General features: G+C 38.3%; 2 protein-coding genes across 2 annotated transcripts in view; one reads left to right on the forward strand and one right to left on the reverse strand.

The window, feature by feature from the left end:
• The window catches only part of GPT2 (glutamic--pyruvic transaminase 2), a 690,974-nt gene that overhangs the window by 371,828 nt on the left and 304,993 nt on the right, over positions 1-14,153 (forward strand). The window lies entirely within an intron of this gene.
• VPS35 (VPS35 retromer complex component) overlaps positions 1-14,153 on the reverse strand; it is a 34,216-nt gene that overhangs the window by 17,530 nt on the left and 2,533 nt on the right. Inside the window, exons 2-6 of the mRNA XM_049786247.1 lie at positions 9,203-9,301; positions 8,249-8,345; positions 3,845-3,968; positions 2,685-2,867; positions 375-588 (exon numbers count right to left, since the gene is read on the reverse strand). Coding sequence (XP_049642204.1) covers positions 375-588; positions 2,685-2,867; positions 3,845-3,968; positions 8,249-8,345; positions 9,203-9,301 — 717 coding nt within the window. The remainder of the gene's footprint in view (positions 1-374; positions 589-2,684; positions 2,868-3,844; positions 3,969-8,248; positions 8,346-9,202; positions 9,302-14,153) is intronic.

The following is a 14,153-nucleotide window of genomic DNA, read 5'->3' on the forward strand; positions in this document are numbered from 1 at the left end:
TTTGTGCTGTCTTCCTTAACTTTCATTTATCTATCTATCTATCTATCTATCTATCTATCTATCTATCTATCTATCTATCTATCTATCTAGGTTTTTGGGCCACACCCAGTGACACTCAGGGGTTACTCCTGGCTATGCGCTCAGAAGTTGATCCTGGCTTGGGGGACCATATGGGACGCCGGGTGGATCGAACTGTGCAGTCTGTCCTAGGCTAGTGCTGGCAAGGCAGACACCTTTACCTCTAGCACCACCACACCGGCCCCTTAACTTTCAAATAGTTTTCAAATAATAAACATTTTTCAGTTTAAAAAAAAAATCAAACTTCAATTTATCTCACTGACATAAGAAAAGGAAGCAAGTATAAAGATATAAACCTGTTTGTAACGTTCCACATTTACGCCTTCCAGCTGACTAAGGCGCACCAGGTTTGTTCCTACTAAAATTCTCAGTTCTTGTCTTTCTCGTTCTCTTTTTTCTCTGTCTCTACTATGTCCCTGATGTTGCATTCGCACCCAGAGTTTATTCATCTCTGCAAAGTTGAGTAGCACAAAATCCATGGAATCACTGATATCACCAGTTGTTTCTTCACTGCAAAGAAAAAGTTTTAAAAATCTTAATACAGTATTTAATTATATTTAAACCTATCATTATTCTTTCTGTTTTATATATTTCTTTCTTAGTTTTTTAATACCTTTTCCAGACATGACTCCCTTCCAACCTGTTGCCCTTCCTCTACATTCCCTATCCTACTGTTAGACTCTCTAATCTTGTATTATGACTCTTCACTTATAGATTTGTATCTCTGGCCCACTTAAGAATATACTAAGGGCCCAATGGAGTGGGTGAAGGTGTGGGAGAATGGAAGGGTGGTTCATATATCACCAATTGGTCCTTTAATATACTAATTATGTTTTTAAGAAGATACCTCTAACATCACTGACTCATGTTCAATTTCAAGAAGAGTCTAGAACAATTATTAGGAAGAGAACATAGTAAAAATTTAAAGGAACAACATACTGTCCCCCTTTACCTTACTGGGCCAACAGGACTAGCTCTTATAGGCAACTTTATGAATTTAAAAAGTCTTTAAAAACGGACAATTACAATGCACTACAAATGATATTCATCACTGAGTACTTAGTTCGTAATTAACATATATACTATGAGAAAAATATTGTATTGTTGTGTTGTATATATTTATTGTACCGTACTGTATTGTTTTGTATACTACTGTATTCCCTGCTTATTCCTTACATCTCTTAGGACAAAAACTTAGTTATCAAAATATTTTAATAAATGCCTACCTAAATGCTCAAATCCTAATTAAGTAAATAACCTTAACATCTTCTCTATATTATTAATAGTTTACCTTTTCTATGGAATTTAAATTTTCTATCATGTATATGTTTAAAATGCTTATTTTCAGGGTTGGAGCAATAGCACAGCAGTAGGGCATTTGCTTTGATGCAGCAGACCCGGGACAGACCCAGGTTTAATCTCCCATATGGTCCCCCGAGAATGCCAGTAGTGATTTTTGAGCACAGAACTAGGAGTTACTTCTGACCACAGCTGGGGGTGCCCAAAACCAAACAAACAAACAAAAAGTTTATTTTTTTAAGTGGATTTGGCAATTTGAAAAAAATAAAAGAATGGTGAAAATGCTAAAATCATTATGTTTACATCTTAGTCTTAAAATACTTTAGTTAAGTCTTTAGTCTTAAAATACTTTAGTTTCGGGGCCTGGCTCTGCACTCAGGAATCATTCCTAGCGGGCTCAGAGAACCTTATGGAATACTGAGGATAGAGCCCATGTCAGCTGCTTGTAAATCAAGTGATTACCCACTGTATTATCTCACCAGTCTGTCTTAAATTTTTTTTAATTAAGCACCTCAATTTGAAGAATCTATCACATGAATAGTTTGCCAGGTTTGTTGAAGACCATAAGCAGGTGACCATCTGCAACTACTGAGATAAAAATACAATAAGCTTGGATCTTGAAATATTAGTCACACAAGAGACAGGGTCTCATTGAATGGCTTTTGTTTTGTTTTGTTTGGGAATTACTATCTAATTTGTAAATAAAAAATCAATAAAAGTCATTCAGTAATGATTAAATACTGATAGACATTCAAGAAACATACAAATGGGCTAGCTCAGGAGATAGAGTAGGGAAGCCCTTGAGTACAGTGGGGAGGGGATTTGCCTTGGATGCAGCCAGCCCAGGTTTGGCCCCCGGCATCCTATAAGTCCCTGAGACTGCCAGAAGTGATCGCAAGCAAAGAACCAGGAGTAACCCCTGAGCACTGCTAGGTATGGCCCCAAAACAAAACAACAATAACAAAATAGCTAGCTCATAGAAAAAATTAAGCATCTTCACTCACTTATAAAGACACTTAGAATCAAGGAAATAGCACAGAGATAAGGAGAGACACTAGAGACAGGTGTAGTTCCTATGGTCCCTAGCACTGCAGGACCTGAACCTGAAAGACTCAGTTGGCCAAATAATTTTTCAGAGTAATTTTGTATCACACCATATATATATTTATTATAAAGGATATATATGCATAATTAGTAATTGACTAAGCTAATTATTAAGATTTATTTTCTTCTATATGTATTTCTGTAAATTTTACACATTCTGCAGTGAAAAATAAATTACAACTGGGAAAAAAAATACCACTTACTCTGTTGGCTCTCCTTCATCAGGTAAGATGTTCCTAGTACACTGAAGAAGATAATTTCGAAGAAACAAACCTCTCAAAGGATGCTGCACACCACGGCACATTTCTACCAAATCTTTCAGAATATCTTTTCTGGACTGAGGAAATGACTTGACATACACAACTCCAACTGTGATCAATAGATAACTAGGACAATTTTGAGGAAGTATTTGATTAGAAATAAAATATTAAAGAGTTGAATTTAATTAAGACCAAACATACAAGACACAAACATCCAATAAATAACGCAGAGAAGTTTTCTCTGACAAGATAAAAAAATATCTGATTTAAAATAAAGCTGCTTACCAACCTGGAAAATGTAGTTATGCATATGTAAATACACACATATGCACAGGCATACTTTAATGACAAAACAATCACCATTAAATGTTAAAGAATGTCATTTTGATTTCTCTGTTAAATACATATTTCTAAAATTCCTCCATTATTGATATAAAATAAATTATACTCTATAATATCTAAAAATGCATAATTAAATGCAGATTTATAAAATTCCTCCATTATTGATGTAAAATTAATTATTCCATATAATATCTAAAATATATCTACAAACATTAATCTAAAATTTTAAGAATTAATTTTTAGGGATCAGAGTGATAGTACAGGGGGTGAGGCATTTACTTTGCACACTGCTGACCGCGGTTCGATCCCCAGCATCCTATATGGTCTCCCTAGCACTGCCAGGAGTGATTCCTGAGCAAAGAGCCAGGATTAATCACTGAATACCATTAGGGTTTTGGGTGTGGCCCAAAAATTAATTGAAACAATTATATTTTACTTTAAAAAATGAATTTTAGAGGGACCGGTGTTTGCCATGCAAACAGCCGACCCAGGACCTAAGGTGGTTGGTTCGAATCCCGGCGTCCCATATGGTCCCCCGTGCCTGCCAGGAGCTATTTATGAGCAGATAGCCAGGAGTAACCCCTGAGTGCCACTCACTGGGTGTGCCCCCCCAAAAAAAAACAAAAAAAAAATGGATTTTAGAAACTGATTTTACAGACATACAAGAAACCAAAAAAACCTCAAAGTTATTTAAAAAGATATAACAAAGTCAAAAATATAAAATATAACAAAAAGCAAATATTGTATTTGTTATTACTTACAGCCTTGGAATAATGTTTCCAGCATACTGTACAAGTTCATAGAGATCTGCCACTTTTCTTCCTTTGGCAAATTCATCAGTCAGGTAGACTTCTAAGTAGTGTAGTTCATCAGAAATAGCCATATCTTTTCATTATGATTAAGGAATCAAACAAAATTAAGTCAACTTAAAGACTGCTATGAAACTTTGAATTCATTAAACCTTTGGATGGCTATTTTACATGTTTGTCCTTTCGGTGAATATGCTGAATAGTAAGTAGAGGAGAAATCAATAAAGACGTCAAATAGGAAATAACACTGAGGATTTATGGAAATGTAGATATCTGTAGGGCATTCTACTCCTCAAAATAAGCTAAATATATGTTCTTCTTAATCTCACATAGAATATATGATGACAGAATACTTGTTCACAAGAGTCAACACATTCATCAGAGTTGAAATTAGTTTTCTGATCATAATAGTACAAAATTTGAAACCAACACAAAGGGGAGGGAAGCAACATATAAAAACTAAAAAACATGCTACTGAACAACTACTGGGTCAACAAGGAAGTCGGTGAAAAAACTAAAAAGTAACTGGGAACAGATCAGAATGATAGTACAATAGAAAGAGAATTGGTCGTGCATGCAGCAGACCCGAGTTAGATCCCTGGTATCCCATACAGTTCCCTAAACCAGAGCACCGCCAGAAGTAGTTTATGAGAACAGAATCAGGAATAACACCTGAGTACTAAAAGACAAAAACAAATTTAAAAAGTAACTGGAAACAAATGAAGATGAAGATACAAGTTATCAGAACCCATGTAACATGAAAAAAATAAAACAAACAGTACTGAGAGATATTTTCAGCAATATAGAATTGCATTATGAAAAAAAGAAAAAAATCACAAATGAATAATTTACCTTTATATTAAACTAAAGAAGCTGAACAACAATATATATAAAAAAAAAAACAGAGGAAAAAGAAAATAACCAGAAATGAGAATAAGGGTGAAAGAGATGGTGCAGCGGGAAAGGTGCTTGCTTTGTACATGGCCAATTTGGTTTCAATCCCTAGCACTCCATATGGTCCCCTGTGCCCTTCCAGGAATGATCCCTGAGTTGGAGCTAGGAGTAAATCTGGAGCACTGCTGAGTGTGACTCAAAAAAAAAGAAATTGGAGCCGGAGAGATAGCACAGAAGTAAGGCATTTGCCTTTCATGCAGAAGGACGGTGGTTCGAATTCCGGCATCCCATATGGTCCCCTGTGCCTGCCAGGGGTGATTTCTGAGCCTAGAGCCAGGAGTAACCCCTGAGCACTTTCGGGTGTGACCCCAAAACAAAACACAAAACAAAAACAACAACAGCAACAACAAAAAAGAAATTAAAAAAAATAGGGGCACAGTGGGTAGTGAGTTTGCCTTGAACGTGGCCAACCAGGGTTTGATACTCCCCACATTTCATATGGTCTCCCCATTCCACCCTCCAGAAACAATTCCTGAATGGCAAAAATAAAAAAGGGGGGGGGAATTAGTGAAACTTTAGAAAGAGTAAACAAAATTGAAAAATTGTAGGGAGGATAAGAAATAAGAGACCAAAACCAATGAAATCCAAATCCAAAACCAATAAAAAATAATCAGAAATAAAAGAAGTCACAATAGACACCAAAGACATTGACAGGAACTAAAAAGGTCTACTTACTATGAATATTAATAAACTAAAAAAATCTATGTGACAAATATTTAGTATCCTATAATCTTTCAAGACTGAATCAGGAGAAAACAAAGCATGAACAAATTACAAGCAAGTTGAAACAATAATCAAAGCTTTCCCCATAAATTACAGCCCATTATTAACAGTTTCATCAATGAGTTCTACAAATCTTTTACAGACAACCTATTAAACCATTCTTTACAAATTTTTCACACACACACACACACACACACACACACACACACACACACACACACACACACACACACACACACCCTCTCTGAAGATGAGGGTACAGTTTCAAGCACATATATGAAGACAACATTGATACTAAAAGCAGATTCAGATACCACATATAAGCTAGAACCAAAACTCCTGATAAACAGTTGCCAAAGCCTAAACAAAATCTAAACAAAATCAAGTGGAATTCAACAATGCCTAAAAAGATTTTAGTGTAGGAATACAAGGATAATTCAACACAGGCTAATTAATAGATTAATAAACTAGCAAAAACCCTGCTAAAGTATCTTCCTCTTAGATCCTTTCCAAGTACAAGATATATCTACCCACTCTTTGGTAAGGGGAGGAGGAGCAATGTCTGGAAATTAAACCCAGGGCTTCACAAACGTGAGTGTGTGTTTTATCACTGAGCCACATCCCTGGCCCAATGTTGTTTACTTTCACCATTGTTACATATCTAGTATTAATAGACCTAGTCAAAGCAATGGGGGTGGGGGGGAGAGGGGAGGACCCAAATCAAAAGAAGTAGAATAATCACTATTTATTATTTATTGACACTATAATACATATAGAACGTTCTCTTTCATTTATTTATTTTGGCTTTTTGGGCTACATCTGGTGATGCTTAGGAAACCATATGGTGGTGCCAAGGATCAAACCTGGGATGACTGCATGCTGGACAAGTGCCCTAACCTCTGTACTATCGCTCCAGCCCCTTCATATAGAACATTCTATAACTACTACTTAAAAACCACTAAGAAAAGTAGATTTCAAAAGCAATACTCTGGGCACAGAGTATAAAAGCTGTGTTAGCACTGCATCACAAGTGCCATCCCTCAGTGAGCATGTGTGTATGCTCCACAATTACAAAGTATGCGATTTCTAGTGAACACCACAGCCAAGTAATCACTACAACCAGCTGTGCATCTCCTGGCCAGCCAGAGACCTCAGTCAGCATAACAAAGGGTGTGGGGGTGTGGAGAATCAACAAAAGGTTAAAGACCACCGCAATTACTATTATGCTATGAAGACAGTGAAAAGATGGGTTAAAGGATGAGAAGGAATAAGACTAGAAGTAACATAAGGACAGCAGTGATGGTGGTTAAATGCAGTTATTACTTACATAAAACTATGGAAGTTTATGATTTTCTATTAACCATACTGTCTGAAATACAAAATAAAATAATAAAATTTTAAATACAATAAATGAAAGGTAGTTGGTATTCATGGATTAAAATTACTGCCGTTAAAAATGGCATCCTGAGTCAGAGAGATAGTACATACAGCAAGCAAGGCACCTGCCTTGAATATAGCCAACCCAGGTTTGATACCTGTCATCAGATCACATATGGCCCAGCAGAAATATTTCTTTCTTTTTCGTTTTTCTTTTTTTTTTTGGTTTTTGAGCCACACATGGTGACGCTCAGGGGTTATTCCTGGCTATGCGCTCAGAAATCGCTCCTAGCAGGCACATCGAACCATATGGGATGCCGGGATTCAAACCATCGTCCATCCTGGATCGGATGCATGCAAGGCAAACGCCCTACTGCTGTGCTATCTCTCTGGCCCCACTGAGGTGTAGAATTTTGTCCTAAGCAAGTGGTATCAGAGTACAGTGATGTTTTAAGTGTTATAATCCTTAGCTGGAAAACTACTGGAAAGAAATATATATTTCTTCTATTAAGTGTTGATAGGTTCCATTACTGTTACTGACTAAGGTGGGAGTCATTTTCCTGCTGGGGGCCATTCGATATCTACAATATCATTCTCAAGGTATGTAATAGCACAGATGGACCACAGATAGGATCACAGAGGGTTGGAGCAATAGTACAGTGGATAGGGCATTTGCCTTGAACAGGGCTGCCTTAGGTTCAATCCATATGGTCCCTGAGCACCACCAGGAGTAATTCATTAATGCAAAGCCAGGAGTAACACAAGATATGCTAGGTGTAGACCAAGCCTCCCACCTCAGCACAAAAAGCAGGTGCCAGAAAGATAATATAAGGGTTAAAACACTTGCCTTGCACACAGTCAACTCCACTTTGACCCCAGTGCCTTCAAGTGGTCCTCAAAACACATAAGGAGTAATTTCTGAGCACTGCTGGATGGGCCCAAAGCAAAAATTAGAGAAGCATAGAAAAAGGGTCTCTGATACTATGTTTCTCTTTTCTCAACTGAGTACTTTTGCATAAAATAGAACTCTGATAAAGACAATGGAAAATAATTTAACTCCATAAAAATTTAATAAGAAACAAGTTAGGGCCAGAGCTATAGCACAATGGTAGGGCATTTGCCTTGCAGGAAGCCAACACTAGATGGATCTCGGCACCTCATACGGTCCCCTGAGCCTACCAGACTACTACTCCTTAGTACTGCCCTGTGTGACCCCCCCCCCCAAAAAAAAAGAAACAAGTAAAACATGGTCAAAGAAAGTACTACAGTCAAAATGTCCATTCTTCAACATTCAAAAGATACAAAGTTCATAGTAGCTCTTTGGTGATAACATAGAAGTCCGGAGTTCACCCAGCATATTCGAAGCATGCTTCAGAGCATCCATAAGCTTGTTTTTATCCTACAGAAATACCAAGAGAATTAATGATAATGTTTAACTTAAATAAAAACTTAAGTTGATTATGGCTCTTCATAAATTCTTTAAGGATTTATTATAGTTCTGAAGTAAACATCACTTAAGCTCTTTTAATTACATAAATCAATTTTAGTTTCACTTTGCCTTTTCTCTATTGAAAAAAGATGCATGATTCCTCACCAGAGTTGTGAAACTTAAGTCTCACATATGTAGGTCTGCAAATTTCCCAGTAAAATTCTATAATCTTTAGCTCCTAGTAACTATATAATTATATTTTGGCTTTGGCATAGGTTAGAGACTTTTCAGGTCTAAAAATCTCTATAATTTATGCACATATTAAACCCTGCCCTTTCTGTATATGAAACTGTGTCTGTAAATAGGTTTAAATATATGTTTTAAGCTACTCTTTGCACACACAAAAAATATATTAAGAATAGAAATAAAATCCTTTTAGACAGAAAAACAGATGACTAATTAATCTGTTAAAATTGCTCCACATAATGATTGAAGGAAGTAGAACTGAAGATACATACCAGTAGACATTGAAGATTCAATTTACAGGACAACAGTGCTATACAAGTTTAGAAAACAACGCATATCCATTATTTTTTTTGGGGGGGGGCCACACCCGTTTGATGCTCAGGGGTTACTTCTGGCTATACGCTCAGAAATCGCCCCTGGCTTGGGGGGACTATATGGGATGCCGGGGGATTGAAACGTGGTCTGTTCCTTGGCTAGCGCTTGCAAGGCAGACACCTTACCTCTAGCGCCACCTCACCGGCCCCGCATATCCATTCTTAAGAACATGATAATGTAAATAAAACTGCCCACATCATTCTTACCAGACATCTCTTCATCTGGAATGACTGGACCTTCACAGCCTGTATGGCTTCATCTAAGAGCTTTTCCTGCTCATCCTGAGGTGACTGCTGTGTTGTAGGCTGAATAATAAATGTTTCCATTAATGTTTCATTAGTGACTGAACTGGGAAGAGACACCAAACTCCCAGGAATATTGGTCTTCAGAATGAAAATTCTGATGTCTTCTCAAGAGTGCAGGTGGACAGCCTCCCTGCCCCACCGGTACTGCCAAAAGCCCCAGTAGCTACTTCCACACCGCACAGCCTCTGCCATATAAACAGCCTGGCTTCACAACTAATCTCAGAAAGGCTGTCAAGCTGATGAAAGTCCCAGGTACACTGGTTTTTAACTATAAACTCTTTGAGGCTTTGGGAATGGGAAGATATTATTTGCTTTGCGTACAGCTGACCCAGGTTTGATCCCAAGCATCCCATTTGGTCCCCTGAGTACCACCAGGAATAATTCTTGAGTGTAGAGTCAGAAGTAACCCCCTTAGCACTGCTAGGTGTTGTCCGAAACCCCAAAAAACAAAATTCTCAGGAGAGGGGAGTGCTGAGCTCCAGACCTTCCGGGCCCCAGCAGCCACACCCACACCCACACCACACAGCCAGAGGCGTATAAATGGTTCAACTTTAAAGCTTCACAACTAATCTCAGAAGAGACACCAAGATGATTAAACTCCCAGATACCTTGATTTTTGAGTTGAAATCTGAGGCCTTCTTGGTGGGCAGCCTCCCCACACTCATACTTCTAGAACCCCAGCACACATACAGCTCAACTTCACAACTAATCTCAACAGATGCCAAGCCAAATAATCATCCCAGCTCTATAGCTCTGGAGTGCATAGCCATGTTTACAATAATTACAGCCCAGTAAGGGCACAGCAAATTAGATGGGAAAGTAGCATAGAAGTCCACTAAGCTCAAATAAGCCAAAATAGTAACACAAAAGGCTCAACCAGTAATAAACAGCTCAGTAAATCCTCAGACAAAAGGTCCCCTCAGCACCACTGGGAATGATTCCTGAGCACAAAGTCAGAAATAAGCCCATAGCAACCACCAGGTTTGGTCCAAAAACAAAAATCAAGCAAACAAAAAAACCCACCATTATGAGATATAACAATTTTCACAAATTTTCTCTATTGAACTTTTTTGATAGTCTACTTAACATTTTGTTGGAACAAGTAATATACAAGTAATTCTGTGCCCTGCTAATGGGAGTGGGAAACTGGGGACAATGGTGGAGGGAAGATTACACTGGTGGCAGCATTGGTGTTAAAACATGCCCCAAAACAATGATCAACTTAGTATAAACCAAGGTGTTTAGTAAACAAAGAGGGAAAATGTTTCACTAGCACTCTAACAAATGTAATTTCTATCTTTATCAAATTTATCAAAATTCCTTATTGGAATTTTCAACTTAAGGTACTAGACTACTTGGCTCTATTAAATTTTAATCCAAAGAATCAGTAATTTGTGTGTGTGTGTGTGTGTGTGTGTGTGTGTGTGTGTGTGTGTGTGTGTGTTTGCGGGAGAAGGGGAAAATCCTGTGGTGCTCAGGGTTACTTCTGGCTCTGAACTCAAAAATTACTCTTGACAGGCTTGAGGAACCATATAGGATACCGGGACTGAACTCAGGATGGCAGCATGCAAGGCAAAAATGCCCGCTGTGCTCCAGTCCCAGAATTGGTTACCCAGGTAATTTCTAAATAAATCTCTTTTCCCTATTTAGACATACTCCTTTTCCAAGGATTTCATAAAAGGCTCATCCCAATTCTACAACTGATATCTATTTAGCAATTTTTAACAACTTATTAGAGTTGTATATCCAGTCACCAAAATTAGCAGTGTACAATTGCTGAAAGTGAAGAGTAATATGCATAGAAAATTCATTCATCAAAACTGAATCAATTCTTTTTTATTTGTTTTTTTGGGGGGGCCACACCTGGCAGTGCTCAGGGGTTACTCCTGGCTATCTGCTCAGAAATAGCTCCTGGTCAAAAAAAAAAAAAAAAAAGATAAAAATAAGGTGTCTGCCTTGCAAGTGCTAGCCAAGGAAAGACCGCTAGCCAAGGAAGGACCGATGGGACACTGGGATTCGAACCAACCACCTTAGGTCCTGGATCGGCTGCTTGCAAGGCAAACACCGCTGTGCTATCTCTCTGGTCCTTGAATCAATTCTTATACTAGAATGACCTCAAAAAATGTGGTGATAGTTTATCTGATTAGAGTCAGATACATACTGGCTCCTATCTGAGCAGTCATTCCACCAACCTAATTTCTGTGATAAGTCTCTAAAAGATTTTTTTCCTCCTGACTGCTTTCATCTGTATTTTAGTCGTGTTAGACTAAAATAGCTAATTTTTGAGAACACTGACCCCTTTATAAAAAGGGACTAAACAGAAATAAAATATCTGAAAGTACTTTTAGTTGCTTATAGTAGAATACTCTATGGAATACCTTCTCATTTCAAATACATATATCTACAGTCATAATGGACAAAACATCTAATATCTTTGAAACTGTCAAAATACTGTTTGGAAATCAATTTGATCTAGCAAACAGAACTAACCAATCTGTATAACATGCATTTACTTATAATCATTTAAAATGGTGATTTTTATAGCCCTGGGACATAATATAGCCCATGCCACATGCATTTTTATAAATCTTCACTGTATGACTGAAACAGCTACTTTACAATATTTACATTCTTGGTCTAATTTTTAAAAGTGAAAAATATTGTCTGATGGGGCCGGAGAGGTGGCGCTAGAGGTAAGGTGTCTGCCTTGCAAGCCTTGCAACCACGGTTAGATCTCCCGGCCTCCCATATGGTCCCCCAAGCCAGGAGTGATTTCTGAGCGCATAGCCATGAGTAACCCCTGAGCGTCAAACGGGTGTGGCCCCAAAAAATTGTCTGAATAGTAAATAATAACAAACATTTCGATAACTTCTTATACAAGTTCTATTTAGCTAATAAAGTTTCCTTGCAACTATATTTCTTGAGAAGCATAATTGAATTTTGAAGAAAATGTTATGTGTTTTTAAAACCTAAATTTGCAACTATAATCTAATGAATTATTAGTGTGAAATATTGACCCTGGAGTCAAGGAAGCAAGGGCATTTAAAAATTCTGATTTAGGGGCCAGAGCAATAGCACAGCTGTAGGGCATTTGCCTTGCACATGGCTGACCAGGATGGACCTGGATTCAATCTCCCAGCATCCCATATGATCCCCCAAGCCTGCTAGGAGCGATTTCTGAACACACACAGAGCCAGAATTAACCCCTGAGCGCTGCAGGGGTTAAAAACAAACAACAAAAAGTTAAAACAACAACAACAACAAAAAGTTCTGATTTATTGTTTGGGGATATTTTGTTTTGTTTTGTTCTGGCATTTTAGCTCTTGAAGTAACAGGTCTAACTTTTTTTTTTTTTGAGGGGGAAGCCACATCCAACTGTACTCAAGGTTTTCCTCCTGGCTCTGAACTCAGGAATTATTACTCTTGGCAGTGTTCAGAAAACTATATGGGATATTGGAATTGAATCTGACAAAAAATTTTTTATAAATTTTTTTGGGTTTTGGGCCACACCCATTTGACGCTCAGGGGTTACTCCTGGCTATGCGCTCAGAAATCGCCCCTGGCTTTGGGGGACCATATAGGACGCCGGGGGATCGAACTGTGGTCCGTCTTAAGCTAGCGCTTACAAGGCAGACACCTTACCTCTAGCGCCACCTTCCAGGCTTCGCTGGGATTATTTCTGACACTGCACTCAGAAATCATTTCAGGTGGTGCTCAGGGGATATTCATATGGGATGCCAGATGGTCAAATCTGGGTAAACTGCATGCAAGGCAAGCAGCCTACCCACTGTGCTCTCCAGTCCATTCACAAAACTGTTACACTGGATTTAAAATTAATATAAATATAGGGACCAGAGCGGTGGCGCTGCAGTAAGATGTTTGCTTTGCACGCGGCTGACCTAGGACGAACCTCGGTTCGATTCCCTGGGGTCCCATATGGCCCCCCAAGCCAGGAGCGATTTCTGAGCGCATAGCCAGAAGTAACCCCTAAGCATCATTGGATGTGGCCCCAAAACTTAAAAAAATTAATATAAATATAAACATAGATAAAGCAACTTTAAATGGAGAAATAAAGCTAGGATAAATGTATTTTTATAAGTTACTCATAAGCTAATGTAGTATACAAATGACTATTAACAAAAGAGTATCTAGGGGCCGAAGTGATAGCGCAATGATAGAGCAATTGCCTAGCACGCAGGCATTCAAGGACAGATAGTGGTTGGAATCCCAGCATCCCATATGGTCCCCCGTGCCAATTTTTGAGTGCAGAACCAGGAGAAACCTGAGCACTGCTGGGTATGGCCTCCTCCCGCAAAAAAAACTTTAAAATAAAGAGAGAGGGGGGCTGGAGAGATAGCACAGCGGTAAGGCTTTTGCCTTGCATGCGGCCAACCCAGGACAGATGGTGGTTCGAATTCTGGCATCTCATATGGTCCCCTAGCCTGCCAGGTTCGATTTCTGAGCGCAGAGCCAGAAGTAACCCCTGAGCACCATTGTGTGTGACCCAAAAACCAATCAAAAAAGTATCTAGAGCTCTTTATATAAAATGCCCTATAGTGATGAAGCAATTTTTAACATGAATATACTACTATTAAATACAAGATCAGGTAACCAATGTCTCCTTATTCTTCAAAATGATTATCCATTTACAAATGACTATTGCTAGTCAGCTATATGGATCAGAAAGAAAAAAAAAATCAAGGCAGTTAAAGGGCATCTCTTACTGGTAGTCTATGATTCCCCAGGTACAGCCTGTAGTGAACCCTAATCACAAAGTCAAAAGTAATCCCTAAATGTCAGTTGGTGTGTTGCCCCTAAAATAAAAATACATGATAGAATCAGGATGTATTTT

The sequence above is a fragment of the Suncus etruscus genome, chromosome 14 (assembly GCF_024139225.1).
Source record: "Suncus etruscus isolate mSunEtr1 chromosome 14, mSunEtr1.pri.cur, whole genome shotgun sequence".
In the NCBI taxonomy this organism is placed as follows: domain Eukaryota; kingdom Metazoa; phylum Chordata; class Mammalia; order Eulipotyphla; family Soricidae; genus Suncus; species Suncus etruscus.